This window comes from Malaya genurostris, chromosome 2, assembly GCF_030247185.1.
Source record: "Malaya genurostris strain Urasoe2022 chromosome 2, Malgen_1.1, whole genome shotgun sequence".
Taxonomy (NCBI): Eukaryota; Metazoa; Arthropoda; class Insecta; order Diptera; family Culicidae; genus Malaya; species Malaya genurostris.
The window spans coordinates 247,027,651-247,046,417 of record NC_080571.1 but is presented as its reverse complement, the minus strand read 5'-3'; the positions used below and the strand labels follow the sequence as shown (position 1 = coordinate 247,046,417).

The 18,767-nt window shown below is 38.0% G+C and overlaps 1 protein-coding gene across 2 annotated transcripts; it reads left to right on the top strand.

Moving 5' to 3' along the window:
- Positions 1–4,861: 4,861 nt before the first annotated feature.
- LOC131428545 (RING finger and CHY zinc finger domain-containing protein 1) lies at positions 4,862–15,510 on the top strand. Of its 2 annotated transcripts, XM_058592572.1 has the most exons (9): positions 4,862–5,206; positions 5,616–6,222; positions 6,322–6,473; positions 12,586–12,747; positions 12,809–12,967; positions 13,029–13,151; positions 13,218–13,373; positions 13,438–13,558; positions 13,628–15,510. In XM_058592572.1, exons 3-9 carry the CDS (start codon positions 6,411–6,413, stop codon positions 13,906–13,908), a joined length of 1,065 nt encoding a protein of 354 aa, XP_058448555.1. In that variant the 5' UTR covers positions 4,862–5,206; positions 5,616–6,222; positions 6,322–6,410; the 3' UTR covers positions 13,909–15,510. The 2 variants fall into 2 exon arrangements, with proteins under 2 accessions (XP_058448555.1, XP_058448554.1); XM_058592571.1 differs by having other exon boundaries at positions 4,862–4,997; positions 5,616–6,473.
- The last annotated feature ends 3,257 nt before the right edge of the window (positions 15,511–18,767 follow it).

Sequence of the window (18,767 nt, the reverse complement as noted above, 5' to 3'; positions counted from 1 at the left end):
ACTGCGTCAAGTTGATGAATCTGCAAACCAAGCTTCGCTGCTACTGCCATAAGATAGCGGACTGTAGCATATCTGACCACGGTCGAATAAGTTTCACCGTAATCAATTCCTTTGATCTGCGAAAATCCTTTGATCACAAGCCGTGCTTTGTATCTTTCAACTGAGCCATCCGCATTGGTCTTTATCTTATAGACCCATTTTGATTTAAACGCTGTTCGTCCCGGTGGTAAATCTGTTACTTCCCACGTATGATTATCCTCTAGTGACTTCATCTCTATCTCCATTGCCTCTTGCCACAGGCCTTTATCGTCGCGTTGTAGCGCCTCCGTATAAGACAGCGGTTCCTCGTTAGGATTACCCTGAGACATGGAAATACTCTGAGAGACAGTACTAAAGCTCATCTTAAAATCGTGGTACTTGCCTGGAATCTGGCGCTCCCGGCCGCTGCGCTTTACCACATTTGGTGGGCATTCTATTTGCGGTGGGAGCGCTACTTCTGCTGGCGAAGGTGGATCAATCTCTGCTATTGTTTCGGTTTGAATATCACCTTCACTATATTCACTCGTCTGCATCTCGAACTGTAAGACTTCTGGTTCAGACTTCACTGCAGCTGATTGCACCTTGTCATCGCCTTCATTCAGGAATTTGACATCGCGACTTACAAACAATCTTTTGGTTGTTGGATTATAAATACGATATCCTTCCGAATGAACATAGCCGACAAAGATACCTTCTTCGGATTTCATGTCCCATTTCTTTCTTCTCACTTTGGGAATATGGGTCATTACTCTAGTTCCAAACACGTGCAAGTTGGACAGGTTTGGTTTAATTCCGCTGAATCTCTCTTCTGGAGTCATACAATGGTCCTTCGTTGGTGATCGGTTAATCAGGTAGCAAGTTGTACCAACAGCCTCAGCCCAAAACGATTTTTCCAATCCTGCATCAGAAAGAATGCATCGGGCACGTTCTACTATGGTCCGGTTCATACGTTCCGCGAGGCCATTTTGTTCTGGATTATGTGGCACGGTTGTTTCATGCCGTATTCCACACTGTCGCAAGTATCGTTTCATGGATTCATTGACATACTCCAAACCATTGTCACTCCTCAGTCGCTTCAGTCGCTTACCAGTCTGAGTTTCAGCAAAGACTTGAAAATCTTTGAAGCACTCAAATACCTCACTCTTCGACCGAATGAAGTAGATGAAACATTTTCTGCTATAATCATCGATGAACGTGAGAAAATACGTATTGCCGCCTAGAGATTTCGTTTCCATTGGACCGCAAAGATCACTGTGTACTAACTCCAACACATCTGTTGCTCTGGTTCCTTTGTTATTGAATGGTTGACGATGATGCTTGCCCTTCAAGCAAGAAACACAAGACGGAATCTCTGCATCACTGAATTGCAGACCGGTTACCATATTCCTAAGTTGCTTTAAACTTTGCACATTCAGATGCCCCAACCGACGATGCCACAATTTGATATCTTCCTTTGGTTTCGTCAAACAAGTAATATTCTGCTTTTTCTGACAAAGTCGATACATTCCACCTTGCTGCTTTCCAACAGCTACCAAGGCGCCACGTGGATTGAAAACTTCACATCTATTTTTGGTGAACACTACACTGTGTTACACTTCCAACGGCTGCTTCGATTGTTACGTTCCCTTTGGCAACTACCGCTGTTTCCATGCTATTCGCAACTAAGACACTGTCAGTCACCTTCTGTGTATCTTTCAAGATCCGTTCTTCTCTGCACATATGTCATGACGTTCCGGAATCAATAATCCAGTCATCCGCACAACTCTTGTTATGATGTGCCATGAACGCCGCGTGCCTATCGAGCTTCTTTGAAAGCCGATTATCTGTTCGCTTCTGATCTTGTGAAACATGGATTCCCGGTTTTTGACATTCAGATGCGTAATGACCAGCTTGTTTGCACTTGTAGCACTTGATGTGTGTCTTATCCGGCTTAGACGATTTATTCTTTATTTTCGACTGCCCATAAAATGCCCTACTAGAATCGCTTCCCATCGAATCGTCCGGCCACTTGACATCTTGAAGAATTTTTGCCCTGATGGTATCAGCTCGCAACTGTATTCCTGATGCTTCCAAACCCATGATCATGGGCTCATAGATTTTTGGTAGTCCCATCAGCAAAATGCTTGACATCCATCGATCGTTCACTTCAAAGCCAATTTGCGACAGTTTATGCCTCGTAGACATTAACATGTTCACATACTCCTCCACTGAAGAACAGTCCACTAGTTTCACTCCAGTTAACTGTCTGAGTAGACCAAACTCCCTGATGTATCCACTATCTTGAAATGCCGCCTTTAGACTGTCCCATGCTTCTCTGGCAGTTGCCGCATTCTGGACGAGACTGTAATTCATCGGATCAATGCTCAGACATATGGTAGCCAGCGCCCGTTCCGAAAGTTCTTCTGACGGGGTTTCTTCCTTAATAGCAGTCCACGTACCTTCCCGAATCATGATCATCTTGATCACGAAAGCCCAGGAACTATAGTTCTCCTGACCACGTAGTCGCTCCGCCAAAGGTAGATTAATACTTCCGCCTGGCAACGACATCCGGGAACTCGTCGCTCCTTGCGCTTCTCCGTTTGGAATCGCCATACCGGAAACAGTCGAACCTTGCACCGCTTCTGAAATACTTTCGTCTCTTCTTCTCACTGGAGACCGCTCAATCGGCATAAAGCTCCTGGAGAAAACTTATCTTCAATGATTTGAAAATCTTCGGTGGAAAAAAAAACTTTTCTTCAACTGTTTGAACCGTTTCTATGACATCACGTCAGGCCCATAACCTGATAGAATGGAAAAGACGTCTGGTTAGAACGGTATAATATATTGGAATGAATTTAATTTACTTCATACATAATCAAAGGTTACTGAGTTCAACAGATATTCTGTACGGTGGAATGTGATCGTCTAACGATTTCTGCTATTTCGCGTTTTCGGATTTTCCTTTACAGCGCAAAAAAATGATCAATTTTCTTATAGAAATGTCTTTTTGCTTTCTTTTGCCTTCCATTACAAAAAAAATAACGGTTTTCTCTGTATTTCAATTTATAACTCTTCTTCTTCTTCTTCTTCTTCCTTTCTGGTTGGCGTCACCTCACTTGAGATGACGCCGAATTGATGGCACAGCAACTAAGGCTATATTGCCAGTTAATTTTCGTTTATAGTCCAGTGGACTTTCTTTTCACTTGACTACAAGCGAAAATCTCGCTGTGTGGCTGCGTCGAATCGTCAAAGTACGGCTGAAAATCCTTTCTTTCTTGCGAAATACTCGAATTTTCCCCGGACTAACACGATGCAACGTGCTCACCCGTTGAGAGTTTCACCGGAAGTCAATTTATAACTCTCAAACCAAAGCTAAAACGAAATATTAATGTTGTTTACTCTAACACTGACAGATTACACACAAAACGAGTTCATAGTAAATTGTGTCGATATTGGTGTACGATCAGTTTTGTGAGATTAAAAAAGGCATACATTTCCTTATAAATCGATTATTTCTAACAACAAAATAATTTTAATCCAAGTTTTCGTTCAATTATGTTTCAAAACAATTTTCATTGCAAAATCACTTCAAAATAAATTAAAAACTAGCTAGCAACAGTAAGAAACTGAAATAAAATGTAGCATCATACGATTGTACTATCAATTTTGTGAGTAGCTGTATGTCGAAATTTTTAATTTCAGTTCTTTATTTCATTTTCATTTGTTCTGGCGCATTCATTTCCGCATGCTAGTTTAGTTTCACACGATACGTGTATTCGAATATCACTCGTACAAATGAAAAGTCCCGTTCTCGTTTACAGACGAATAGACGAAATGCAGTGGTTTAAATTCATTAGTTCAATTAACAGCATAGGAAAGCATGGTAAAATGTTTGTTTTTTTTCTTCTAGCGAGCATTCGTTCAAAAGTATGTGCTCGTCGAATAGTCAATACGGATGTAAACAAGCATGAAGATACAAAATCAACGGAAGAACAAGTCAAATAACAAATGATATCGAACATTTTTCATTACAACTTGTTTGTTATAAAGTGTGACTGATTCGAACGTAATCGGTAATACGAATTTGACATACTTTCGAACGTATCGAATACGGCCAAAAACAAGAATGAGGGGGATATTTTCCTGATACAATTAGTTGATAATTTGTATAATAAACACAAATTGAAAATTTGCTTACATCGGGGTTTTCAGGGGAAAAACAGTTTTTTAATTTTAATACACGGAAGTCTCCATGAGGGATAAAGAATATAGACCTGGCTCATATTCAAAGTGAATGTTGACAGATCGCTTATTGATCATTATCAGAAAAAACCGCAAGAAATTAAAGACAAGCGGACCTTACACGATCATTAGAAGTGTCATTACTAAAAAAATATCATTTTAATGATCGTGTATGGTGCGATAATGGCGAGTTTTCTATAGCGGCCCTTACACGAGTCATTAAAAATGTCATTACTAAAAACTAATATCATTTTAATAGCGGCCCTTACACGAGTCATTAAAAATGTCATTAGTAAAAAAATATCATTTTAATGAACGTGTAGTGGTGCACTAATGACGAAATTTCTAACAAATTTGAATTACATCATCATCATAGTTAGTCATCATTTAAAATGACATTTTTAATGCTCGTGTAAGGGCCGCTAATGAACGTGTATGGTGCAGTAATGACGAGTTTTCTATGCAAATTTGAAATACATCATTACTTAGTCATCATTAAAAATGACAAAAATAATTCTCGTGTAAGGGCCGCTAAAGAGTGTTCAAACAAAAAATCTGGCATCGCTGATGTGATATTTCATTCAATTTAACTCAATCACTCTCCACTGGGCACTGGAGAGGCTGAGGCGATTATTTTCATTCTGCTTATAAGTTCACTATTCGTGCTTTGATTGATGACCGTCTGTGAAAGATCGTGTTCGTGTCGTATTGTGTTCCGTGCGAGTTTCTTGCATTTGGTAATATAATTTACCTATGCCAATTGCCGAGATACCTGCCAATCAATGATTATAACTTAGTATTCTCTGTAGCATTGTATAAAAACCACCCAATGTAGCTTGAATTCTGAAAATAACGTTTGGCGAAAGTGAAAATTTTACTTTCATGCTTCTTGCTAGTGTATGAATATTGTGTGATGAAGTATGTGTTTCGTATACGCATTTTGACGGTAATCAAGATCATTAATCAGTTGGTGTTCGACAATAAATTACGGTTGAAGATACGTTGGTAGCTTATTCTTTTGTTATTTTTTGATTGTTGCATATGTACATTGGCTTAAATTATGCAGTTTATCTACCTTGCCATTGCACTAGTTCATTATAACGTACCTGCACCCTCCTGTACGTACCGTTGCCTCAGCAGGCCACCTTGGTTGGATTGACATTTCCATTGCGCAAAGTTTTCTGAACAGTGTTGTCATACATTGAATTTATGAGGTTATACTGATTTTTTGGGTGTGAACTTTTCTTAGAATCAGATTTAACATAAATTGATATTTTTTATTTTAATACAATATAAAATATAGATTTAATTATCTTGAACTAATAGAGTTGATCTACTATTTTTATATCTTTCAGCCTTAATTTCGAAAGTATGTTGAGTTTATGAATCTGTCTACACTGCTCTCCATAAGCTCGAAAATATTTGTCTGGAGTAGTGTTACGAACGGAAGCAGCATAGTGGCTAGACAGCAAACACATTTTTCTCCTCAAAGCTCACCGTCAGTCATTGCAGCAGCTGAAAGTCCGAAAACATAGCATGGTAAAGCAGTAAAGTGCAAAGTAACGCAAAAGAAGATTGAAATAGCGAAATACAAAAAGGAAGGAGAGACAACAAAACAGAAGCAGCAGCAAAAATTTCACTTTCTATTTTTTAACTTTTATTTTTTATGACACACTTGCGTGAACTATTTGAAGTTTCGGGGTATTTGTGCCGGGTTCGGTGATGGTGCTGGCTTGAGACCAGGTCCCTTTATGATAGCTGGTGCAAGACGTTTTTAAGGACTCGTATAACAAAATTTCCACTTGTGAAAGTAGTGGATTTGAGGGGATACCATTCAGAAAGAAGTGAAACCCACAGGTTGAAGTGAATTACGGAACGTTGTGCAAATCAGTGAAATCCTTTGGTGCCAATATATGATGATGACGATGCAAACGGATAACCAGAATGTATTAAGAATCCGAGGTGTGTAAAGAAACCTGTTTTGACGGTCGACTGAAGAAGAGATTTTTTGTCGTTTGTTTCTAAACCGTGTTATACGCTGCCTGTGTCATGCCCCAACAGTGACGAATTGTGTAAAATAGTGGCGACGTGGTGAGGAGACATATCCGTGGATCGCAATTACAGTACTGGACCAGTAAAAGTCGATCCAAATGGCGGATAAGGAGGAAAAACGTGTAGGCTGTGCACACTACAAGCGCCGAGCTAAATTCGTGGTAAGCTCGTAATCAATTATGTTTGAAAACATCATTCTTAATATTCTTGACGTTGTTGAAGTTACAATACTCTTGTAGGATGTGTGATTATTAGTGTTTGCAAAAACAATCTAGATATGCATCTGATGAACTCATAAAATAAAGACTGAATTTATACTGTCTTACGACATACATCAATGTCTTTCGTCTTCTTGTCCTTTGGAAATTTTAATAATGAAAAGCAATCACGTCTCGCTATACAACTATGTTACCGAAATCAACCACGCCTAATCACTGAAACTGTGCATCATTTTGATAATCTGATTGCTCAAAGACCCTACAGGGCAGCAAGAAGTATCAATGAACTGAGCGGTACAAGTTTTATGTGTGCTTGCAAGCTTGCGTAAAATTTAGAACAACATGTGCCATTGCAAAAGGCATTTTCATATCACGATTAACATCGTTGTCACATGAACTTCTTATCATATTCCACCTATATCCTTGGAACAAACAAACACAATTTGATCTTCTACTAGTAAATAGTGAAAGTCGGCAGTGTCGTGGAAAGGATCATAAGGAATAAACCAGTTGAAGTGTGTTGTACCAATTGGATCGTAGCATTAGCTATGCAATGGATTCTGTAGGATAAGAAAAATCGACTGCCAGAAGTTTTTTGAAACAGAATTGTAAAATTCTGTAAAAAGATTTTGCAAAAAATTATTGAGTGAAATAATTGTTTGGATATAAAATTTCAAGGGAGCTGGACTTCTAAAAAACATAAATTTCCTTCCTGCTCCCTAGATGTCATTGTCTCGTTTCGATTCATCAATGTCTGTTATAAAGTAGTGTAGTTTGATTGATCCTTTACTAAAAAGCGTCGATAATCATCGGAAAGTGTCGGTACATACTAATGTAACAATACAAGGAAGAAAACACGTGAAACAGATCGCACAAATTATTTTGTTATCTCTATTTGTATTACTTATTGTTTATTGGAGCAAGGAAAAACCCTCTTAAATTGGTCAACTACTAGTACTTACTCAAAAAGACGCAAAACCTACTCATCTTTTAGTACCAACAGATAATATATAATCCAAATTATACATGTTTTACATGAAACTGATACAAGTTATATTCAACATACAAACATTAACTACATTACACTTAAACAAATTTGATTACATACGAAGGTTTTAAACTTTCGCATATGATGAACGGTTCTTATTGTAATTTACTTGATGTTTTTAATACATGAACGAATGTTGACATAGTTGCAACGCATGTAGCGATCAGACGCATGTTGTTTTGATACAAATAATAAATGAATTGAAACTGGCACTGACCGAACTCTTCTAGGCGTCCTGTTCAAATGATACATGTAAAATCGCAGATCACTTCATCTTGAGTTTAACTTTTAGTTTAAATTTTGCTTGGTCGGACCATGTCAGTTTCTAACCATTTAAATAAATTATATGATTATTGTTTCCTTCAATAATAGTAGTTATGGGCTAATGCTTTGTCCCGGGTTGGCGGTTCAATGCATAGGACGCTGGTCTTACAAGCCAGCTGTCGTATGTTCGAGCCCCGACCTGGAAGGATTCTTAGTGTCAGTAGGATCCATAGTACTAGCCATGCAATGATTCTGTACGCTAAGAATCGGTTGCGAAGTCTTTTGAAACAGAAAGGCCAAATTCCACGAAAGGAATGTAATGCCAAGACTTTGCTTTACTTGGGCTAATGCTAAAAGATAGTTAATTGTGTTTTGTCACATTTTATGAAAAAGAAGTATATATGATTACCTTTGTAATATAACCTTGGACTGAACCCATTCACGAGCCACCGTTTCGCTTGTAAATGAAGATTCCAGTGTGCACACGACCCCGTCGTCGAATGAATCCATTTTTAAGTGCACAATATCGAAGTAACGTTTTCGAAAAAAATTAGATGTAAATTCATCAAATAATCAGCGCTCCGAATCAGGTCCGAAAAAATCTATCGCCGGAAGTTTTAAATTGACCTGTTATTCACCGTAACATCAAAACCTATTGAAGAACCCAGTTAACTCTTTTGCGATCGCACATTCCGTTTGATTATTTGTATAGAAATCGTAAGAAAAACGTTCAAATTCGAAGAAGTTAGGTTAAGCACTGTTTTCAAATCTGGGAAATTCTTAGTGTTTAATCGGAGGTTGAAGTTAGAAACTAATTGATAAATGTTTTATCACTTAAACCAAATCTGTATGTGTACTCAAAATTTCATCCGAGTACAGTGTTAAATTATACGTTTGATGACAACACATGAATAATCATTTTTTTATCCACATTTTAAGGTAAGGTATAGTAAGGTTTTACTACTCCGTTCAAACTTCAAAAATTTGCTAAATATATGGGATATGTCAAAAGAATTACTATCACGCTATCTCGTGGTGACCACGCTGATTCGATTCTTCAATAGCTAATTGATATTTAATATACTCAAACGAACACGGTGTGCAGCAGACGGAAAATTGCACCAACACTATTCATCGAGCAAACGCATATACTTTACAATCTAGTCAATCCCTCGCTGGATGATCTACTTGTTTTGTTAACTGACAAGCACCTTACATTTGCATTTAAAATATAGACAAAAATTGCCGATTTTTCATGGGTTTTCCTTTACCCGCACTGACGAAACTACCCATGCAGCATCAATCTAGTAAGCCATGAGTTAGAAGACAACATTTGACAACTTTATCAGACGAACTCTAAGATTGATGTCAGTGTAAGCGCGGAACGCTCAATGCAATGTACTGTTTTTGCATCGCATTCACTCTGACAGGTTTGCTTCGATCAAATGTAACTACCTCACACGCGCGTCCAGACGCTTCGCGTGACGCTTCCACTCCGACAGCACCCTAACCGTGATGGCAAAAAACAGTGAAGCAGGTCCGTTCAGAAGTGTGCGCGTCAAAAACGGCATCGTGCAGCACAACCGGCCAAACTTGACGATCATGTCAGGGAGCGGAAGTCGCGTCCACTGGTTTCGGAGCTGCAGGCAATGACGCAGCGGCAGCGGCTTATTAATCAAACCACGGTGATGGTCAACTCGATTTTCCCAACGAATCGCTACCCTACGAGACCCTAGATGGAAACGATTGGCAGGGCACTTCGTACTTTACTTCCTCCGAGGAGATGTTCATTTTACACACCAAGTTCCCCAAGAAGGAGCTGCTGTGGCATCGTTGGAAGAGAACCCGCACAACGCCGCCCAGTTGCGTCCCATCGAGAATTTCTGGTCCATCCAACCTGAACCTTAAGATCTACTCCAAAAATTTTGTTGCTAAAACTTCATAAATAAAACCTGTTTTAATCCACCTGGTGGTGTAATGATGCCTTTCTCATATTACTCATAACATCAAAAATATTACTGTGGAATTCGCAAAAACAACTGTTCATTGAATAGACATCGGAAAGTTTGTTCGGACTTAATCTAACAAACTCTACAAATCCTGTTTACCCTGTATTTCCGGAACCGGAAGTAGTATCCACAACAAATTTAGGAATTCCGTATGAAACTGTAAGACTTTTCTTTTGAACCTATAAGTTTGTGAAAATCCATCTTTTACCGATATTACACACTAGTAGCAGACATCAGTAACCGTTTCGATTTCTCCATAGCGTCTACGAAATGGAATAAGCACACATCGATTGTTTTGTGTTTTCTTCTTCTTTCGGTGTGGTACATATTGTCATTCTGTATGGCGATCTGAAAACATTGACACTCATAACCCTGTAACTGTGGAACCGGAAGTCGGATCCGGATGAAATTTCACAGTAGCTTTAAATATAATATGAACTTTAATTCAAATCAAGACATGTGAAAATCGGCTCAAGCATCGCAGAGAAATCGAAGTGAGATCTATTTTTTATGTTTTTCTGCACCACTTTCGGTGCTTCCGGAATAGGAAAAACGCGACCATTAGGGCCGTAATTTTTCACTTATCACGCTTCAGTTCCGGAATCGGAAGTCGGATCTGGATAAAATACTCTATAATTTTTTAGGAAACTATAAGACCTTTGATTTGAATCTTAGTTTGTGAAAATCGGTTGAGCTGTTTCAGAGAAAATTGAATGCACACTTTTCCTCTAATTTTCACATATTATAATGTAACTCCGGAACCGGAAGTCAGATTCGAAGGAAATTCAATAGCAGGGTATGGGACCAATTTGGCTAAATCCTTTTTACTTTGAAATATTGCGTAAATCCGATTTTGTCGTGAATACGACTTACTTTACTATGGGGCGCCTTTTCAAAATGTACCCTCTGAGAGAGTGATAAGTTTTGGATCGTGAATATCTCTTGTTGTATCTAACGAATCAACATAATTTTTGCTACATGCCATCGGAAATATGATCACAATTTTATGATAAAATTTTCAGTTGTGTGACATAATCTCAAATAATTCAAAATTAAACTTTTCTGAAATGTTTGGTATAAACAAGTATCAAAGAGGATAATTCATAAGGCGCGTTTGCCTTTCTCGTATTTTTAAAGCTCATAGCTCAGTGATCTGTGAAAGGATTTATATAATCTAACTACCAATAGAATCGACATTTTTCAACTCAAACATGTATAGCAACAGCATTGAAGTATTTCAATAGTACACTATTGAAAAACCTGTTTCATTTGACCCATGTCAACACCACCCAATCAGAACAAGAACAAAATATCTGCTGCTGCACAACAAATCGTTCGAGAAAAATGTTCCGAACAGTGCTTAATATCGTAGTGAGTTCCACAATTTGGTCCTTCTGAAAGGCAGGAATGAATCCCGTACAGCATCCCGATAGTTTTTTTTTTTTCAATGTAATGAAAATCCGAAATGAGATAATCGACATTAAATATCTATATGCTGCTACTTTTATAGCCATTAGGACCGCCCATTAGTGAAAAAACTACAAACGAAGTCACGTAAAAAGAATCCTCTTTACAAAAATTGGATCAGTTTGGATTCTATCGCCACTGCGAGCAGATGTATTGTGTGTGGTTTGCAAAGCTAGTTTCGCCTCCGACAAGAGCGATTACGTGACAGCTGCTAGTCGTTCGCATTGGTAAAAAACAACGAAAAGAGGACAACGGTGGAGAGCATCACACAAATTCAGCCGTTCTAATGGCTCTAAAAGTTTTTTAAAGAACTATTAGGATTTCTTCTTCGCAAATCGAAGGTCAAAATCCTCAGTTTAGTGCAAATCTAGAACTGTTTGATTAGATTTGTGCACTTTTCGCTGTGTGAAATTTACAGTAATCGAGATTTAATGAATCCTTCTTTGTTTTTACGAAAAATGTGAAAAAGGGGAATTCGTATTCACGACATCCAGTTATGTCTCTGATATTACCCACCCGCCTTTTTTTTAAGTTCTTCGAATGTTATTCAGGGCACCCGTGGTATATGTAGCTTTAATTTTGCACAAAAAGAATATTTTTTTTTCGGAAAAACCACAAGAATCAGCCCCATGGGGTTGTTCGAGCCACAAGGCAACCAAAATTTCTAATGATCGACATTTTCAATCAAACAGTTCAATCAATCGTCACACGTCACAATCCCAAATGTATGCAATAATATCTTTGTACATACTACTATTGCGATATTTTTAAAGCTTCTCTTCGCCAAGCTTGTGTTCAAGTTTTGTATGTACACAGTTATTTTTAAAGCGTTAAGTTTCTCTACCATTACTACCATTCTGCGATTTCGGTTAGAGCGATATACTGTTTCTCATTATTAATCGAGTTCATCTTATATACATTAGAAATTAATCTTAAGTACTCAAAATTTACCTTGAGGTAGTTGCAAATTTCGACGACGAAAACGACATAACATTTGTATTTGTATAAAAAACAAAGATGTGTTCCACATCAAAATTATAGAACCTCTTTTCAAAGTTATAATTATATGACAAACGGTAAAATTGGTATCATCTCATCGTATGTTCAATGCTCACACATCTCAAACCAAAATAATAAATAATTATGGAACATACGTGTGATGTTCAATTCTATGCTGAACAAATTTAAAAACAGCTCATCGCATTGTTGACTTTTTTTGTTTTTCTTTCCAATGAAAATGTGTAATGTTTATACTTCTCGTTTTTAGACGCCTTGCTGCAATAAATTTTACATGTGCCGGTACTGTCACGACGAGAATGAAAATCATTTCTTCAACCGTAAGACGGTGACGGAGCTTATTTGCACAGAATGCAATACGCGACAGCGGGTCCAGGCGGAGTGTGAGCAGTGCGGCGTCAGATTTGGACGTGTAAGTAATGGACTTGTTAGGAAAGAGTTTATTTTCGCGAGTCGTTTGCTTTTCTTTGCAGTACACCTGTCTGGTGTGCAATCTATTCGACGATGAAGATCGTAACCAGTATCACTGTGATGGCTGCGGAATCTGTCGAGTTGGTGGACGAGGGCGTTTCTTCCACTGCGAAGTATGCAACATGTGTCTACCGGTGCAATTGAAGGTAGAAGGCCACAGAGTGAGTATTTCGATTGAGTCACCATATACTTAAGTATTACCAATTATTTTGTTCACTTCAGTGTGTAGAGAATGTTTCGCGATCCAACTGCCCCGTTTGCCTGGATGATATTCACACTTCGCGTATTCCCTGCCATATTCCTGACTGTGGTCATCTGTTACATCGAACGTGTTTTGAAGAATTGGTAAAAACCACCAGACCTAATCTAGATCAAACAAGTAATGCACAATTTTGTTTGTATGTTTTTTAGCTTTCATCGGGTCATTATGCTTGCCCAACATGCCAGACTTCCATGATGGACATGAATCAGTTATGGGAGTATCTTGATTCGGAAGTAGCCGCAACACCGATGCCAAAGGAATATGAGAACTATTTCGTGGATATTCTTTGCAAAGATTGTCATCAGGTCTGTTGTCGGTTCAATTCGATGATTATGATTTCTCGCTATAATTAGTTGTACCTTATTTCAGGAATCAACCGTAAAATTCCATGTTGTTGGACTGAAATGCACCAAATGTGGTGCTTACAATACTTGCCGAACCAAGACTAAAACCATCGAATCACCTACCAAATGCACAAACAGTAATAAAGGTATAGTGGAAAATTTGAACTGTGTTGCGATGCTCTAATATATATGTTCTATAATTCTCATGCCCGTAGATGCATCGCGGTCAATTAACGGAGAAAGCAGTAGCAGTTCTGCGACAAGTTCATCTTCCTCTACTACTGCCACGACAAATTTAACAGTGACAGATGTGGCAACAAATTCGAACAGTACCGATACACCGGTTGCTTCCACTTCCACCGCACTGGGAACGACACCCAGTGCGACCGTTTCCAGTATAGCAGCGACGACACCGGAAAATTCCAGCGCAACCGCAGGCAACTGCACGGAGCATTCCTCGTACAGTAGCACTAGCAATAGCAATCACGAAGCCTAGAGCAGTTGTCGATCAGTCGTTCACATATTGCGGTTTTTAGCGTAACCTTTTTTCCACGTTGGCTCACTATCAGCTTCAGGTTCACTAGATGGAATCTCGTAAACAAGACCTCATGTACCATACATTGGTTGTGTTCATTCCACTTCCAGTTAGATTTTTGTTTGTTATTACTCTGAAATAAGACTAACGCCGAAAAAGCGATGCAAGACATACAATTGACTCTGGTCTCAATTGCCACTGCAACGGGGCTTCAGCTATCCGCTTTTAGAGTTTATATCATTTTCAGAAGTCTTATGTTTAGAGTAAATCATCGTGTGTCTTCTCAATTTTTGTACATATTTATTTAGTACATTTTACTAATGGTTACGATCATTTTATGTTGCCTAGATACGTTTTTTATCATTATCAAATGTATTTTGTACAATTATTGTAATACAGGTTTGTTTTATTTTGAAAAAAAAATCAGCATTCTTTCCTGTGCACTAGAGATGGGCAATTCGTTCGCGAACGGTTCAAAAGAACTAGTTCTTTTGAAAGAATGAACGAGGTATAGTTCTTTTTTCGAGAACGGTAGTTCCTCAGTTCAAAGTCGAGGGATCTTTTTTTTTGTTTTTAGAGCTCGCTGGTTGTTTCAAGAACGGTACTAATAAGAAAGTTTTGTCACGAAACCTTAGTTCTACTTCGAGGGACCTTTTTTTCCTCGCCTAAGCTTACAAAAGTAAGTTCTCGTTAAGTCATTGAACAAACAAACCAACTATGAATAGAACGAAAGAACGGCTCTGGAGAACTAGTTCTTTCAACAGAACTCTGCATCACTGAACGGTTCTTTGAAATGAACTGTTTTGCCCATCTCTGTGTGCACACAAAATTCCATACTACCGTACCTTTCTTTGAAACAAAATCTAGCCCATAGAAAATATCTGTTGGAAAACGTACTATAAGCAAATTACCGTTCTAGAAAACTTGTTCCCAACGTTAATATTTCAAGTCCTAAGTCAGGAGAGATGAAAGTATCTCATTATGTGTTCGCTGATGTTAGTTTTCATTTTTTTGATAACTTAGTTTACGATTATGTGATAACATACTATTTACACATGTAGGTAGTAATAGATTAAACCCTCCGGAGTTTTGAGTAGATAGTGTGTAATGGACATCCAGGAAGGTAAACCGTCAAACATCAATTATGTTGGCGTTTGTGTGTGTATGTGTTGCGAAAAATAACTCAGTATGTAAAGACATCAAAGTAAAAACAGACGATTATCCCATTCGGAACAACAGTTGAACTCAATATACACTCGTTTTATGCTCTACGTAACTCTAGGATAAGAGTACAACGTCACTTTTGCGTAGCTAGGTAAAAATAGTACATTATTAGTAACAGCTTAGTTTTGGGATAATTAGAAATCAATCATCGGTAACCATGCTAATTTCTGCTAATTCCTCAGAGCTAAGCGATCGTGTAGATTCTTACTGGAATCATCAGTCTAGCCGTTAGAGCGTAATTGAATAAACAGTAGCAAATCTCTGTTTGAATTCATATAAATAGGAAGAAAAAATGCGTTCAGTAGTTTGTTATGCTCGAATAAAGGTGTTAACTAACAAGTTGAATGTATTTTCATTTATTTAGTACGCACGATTTTTTGTATTCCAAGAATTCGACCGTCATACGACAAAAGGGCCTAACTGAAAATGACAGTTTCTCTTTGTTTACTTTTTACTTTACGATTTACCGAACTGATTTTGTATTTGACGCTTTATTCTTCGCAAAACTTTCAAGTAAAACTACAAGCTTTCGATTTATATTGGAAACTTTAGAGAATTTGCAATAATGGCTCCTTAATAATCAAAAGAAAAAGTAAACAAAGAGAGGCTCTCATTTGCAGTTAGGCCCTTTTGTCGTGGGACTATCGAATTGTTAATCGAAAGTCAGTCCTGTGATTGATTGTACCGCAAACAACCTTTTCTAGGTTTCTTACTCATCATCATGCGTAGTATTAGGAACTATCATTAGGACCACATTGTGTCTGTCAATTTTTCGATAAATAAATCATAATAACGATAAATAATCCACATAGACTCACTGAGGGGTGGGCCTAAAGTCTACGTAGATTTCCAACTATTTATGAAGTTTTAGAAAAATAATCCCGAATTTCAGCTTATTTGTTTTCCATTATTTAGTTTTTACGTGAAGTTGTCATCAGGTTCAGTCCTTTCACTCAATGAAGGACAGATTGAAAAAATGCAATTGTTTGTAAATGGAATGTAAGAATTTTCAAACAAATACACCTCATTGGCTAAGAACTTACCATGCCTCGGAAAATTATACATTATCCATTCTACGCGTCCAATTGTTCCGGTAAATTCGACTGACCGTATTCCGGTATTCACGATTGATCGAACATTTTCTATATAAAGTGATACTATTTCGGAGCGCGCTCGGGTGTATTTTGTTATTTGGTTGAAATTGTACTGGACCAAATTTTTTAATCGCATGAATGAATATTTAATAACTCATTATTAAATTAACAAAAATCATTTTAAGTTAACTGTGACTGGAAACGTAGTGAGGTCATCAAAAGCTCACAAGTTCCTATCTTATGACTCCCCGTGTGTCTATGACGACATTTGGTCAATAGAACGACGGTGCCTCTTCACGCGTTTATAGCAAAATGCGAATTGGTTTATATGCAAGAAATCATTAAAAATGCAAAAAAAAATCAAAAATTTTCAAAATAGGTTAAGTATTTGGCTTGATGTCTTATTGCTGAAATATATTTGAACCCTTCAATATGTTTTTAAATTAGCTTCAATTTTGTTTGACTTTTGGTCAAATTGATTTTATAAATTAAAAGAACTTAATTTTAGTCTACGTGGTTCAGTGGTTTATGGACGATATCTGATCTGCCTAGTAGTTCTATATCAGCATTTCAAATTCAGCATGTTTGTATACCTAGTACAGCTCGTGATTCATGCATATGCTCCATTCATCAGTTTCTACTTTACCAACGAGTATTTGTTAAACCCGCTGAATACTCGAAGATATTGTTATTGGTTGTTCGCTGTAAAGCTAAAGTGAAAATTATGTGTTTGCAACAAGTTAAAAGGACACTCATTGTTATTCTAAACGAAGTACCAGTTTTCTACAGACATGTAGTTTTGATTGAATAACGTGATGAGAAAATCTAGGAATCCTCATGTAAATCTAGGTCAACAATGGACCTCTACCAGTCAACTTTGTTGATCGAAGTTATTCAATGGTCCAGGTACAATATTCAAAACAAGTCTCAAATTGACTATCCGTTGGACGTTCATTGAACCAACAGTCCAATGTATAGGATGGTAGGCGTGTGCTCAAGATTATCAACAGTGCACAGCACATGATCGCCAAGGTATGTGAATCTTGAAAATCGTAGGAGGAATATAATGTCCGCCATAAGTATCACTTCAGCGACCCTACTAGGTACAATGACATCGAATCTGAAATGACTACTTGGATTGTAAAGTTGACTGCTTTGTTGGTCGAGAAGAAGAATTCTACAGTACTGTCACCAAAAAGGACGCGATGGAACAGCTGTTCCGCTTAAATGACACACGAAACTGAACTGGTCACGTATAGACCGTATGCTACAGTCTGATCTGTGTAGAGACCTCAAAGCAGCATACAACATAATCGATCGATTGGCTATGGCAGATTTTGCACGAGTACGTGTTTTCAGATAAATTGACGCAACTGGTCAAAGAGCAGCAACGGATAGAAGCTGTGTTACGTCCGAGTATCTGGAATGTTCTCGAGCCTCGGAGAAGATTCCGGCAGGGTGATAGTATTTTGTTCTATATTGCTTTGAAAGATGTGATTCAAAGATCGACACTACCGAAAGTACGTAGGCCGCTACTTATATTTCGGGAACTGGCCACACTAATGTCAATAACTAAAATCTAGCAACACCAAAATAAAGTTTGACATTTTTCAACATAAACCTACTCAGAACGTTTTAATGTCCAAGCACTATTTGTGTTGTTCCACACGCGTGTATTCAATATTGCATGAACATCTGGTCGTAAAAAAGGTTTGTTCCCGTTGGATCCCGGGCAATTTGACAATCACTCAAAACGTGTCGATTGCTGCAAGGAAATGTAAAAAAATGAAATCTTTGGAGAAAATCGCAAAATGAACAAGAGAAGACGAATCATCCTCCATCATGACAATGCGAGCTCTCACACATCAGCTCAAACCAGCGCCTTTTTGACCGCCCAAAACGTCGAATTGATGTGTCATCCACGGTACAGTCCTGACTTGGCGCCCAATGATTTCTTTTTATTCACGCATATCAAGAAAAAATTGCGTGGCCGTGCCAGAAGATGCTGTTGCCACATTCCAAAACCATGTTTTTGAGGTACCATCTTCACAGTGGCAAAAATACTTTTCTGATTGGCTCGAACGTATGCAAAAGTGTGTCGATCATCATGGAGAATACTTTGAAAAACAATAGCCATTTTTACTTAAAAATGTTTATTCTTATTCGCTATCCCCGGCCCTCGTAACAGCAATCAGAAAAGAAGTTTTCTCTATCGTCCGGTGTTAAAACTCATACTCTATTTGCAAAGATTCACCAGCAGTGAATATGTAGAGCGGAACGGTGAGACGTTATAAAGCTATTTAAGCAAACTGAAAATTTCCTACAACTTAACTTTTACCTTCTACCAGCAGAGTTGAGCTTAAGCATCTCGTCAGTGCAAATAGTTCGAGTCTCTGGTATGCCGGAACGTAAAGATAGTCTTTTATCATTTACTATTAAAGCCAGTATTTAGGTGCACTATAAGACAATTTTATTTGTTTCAATGAAATGATATGAGATACA

Excerpts from the sequence above, each read along its gene's own strand:
- LOC131428545 (XM_058592571.1), top strand. The coding sequence starts at position 6,411 with ATGGCGGATAAGGAGGAAAAACGTGTAGGCTGTGCACACTACAAGCGC. Across the intron at positions 12,968-13,028 it reads TGAAGGTAGAAGGCCACAGA|TGTGTAGAGAATGTTTCGCG; the intron begins GTGAGTATTTCG and ends TGTTCACTTCAG. Across the intron at positions 13,152-13,217 it reads GAACGTGTTTTGAAGAATTG|CTTTCATCGGGTCATTATGC; the intron begins GTAAAAACCACC and ends TATGTTTTTTAG.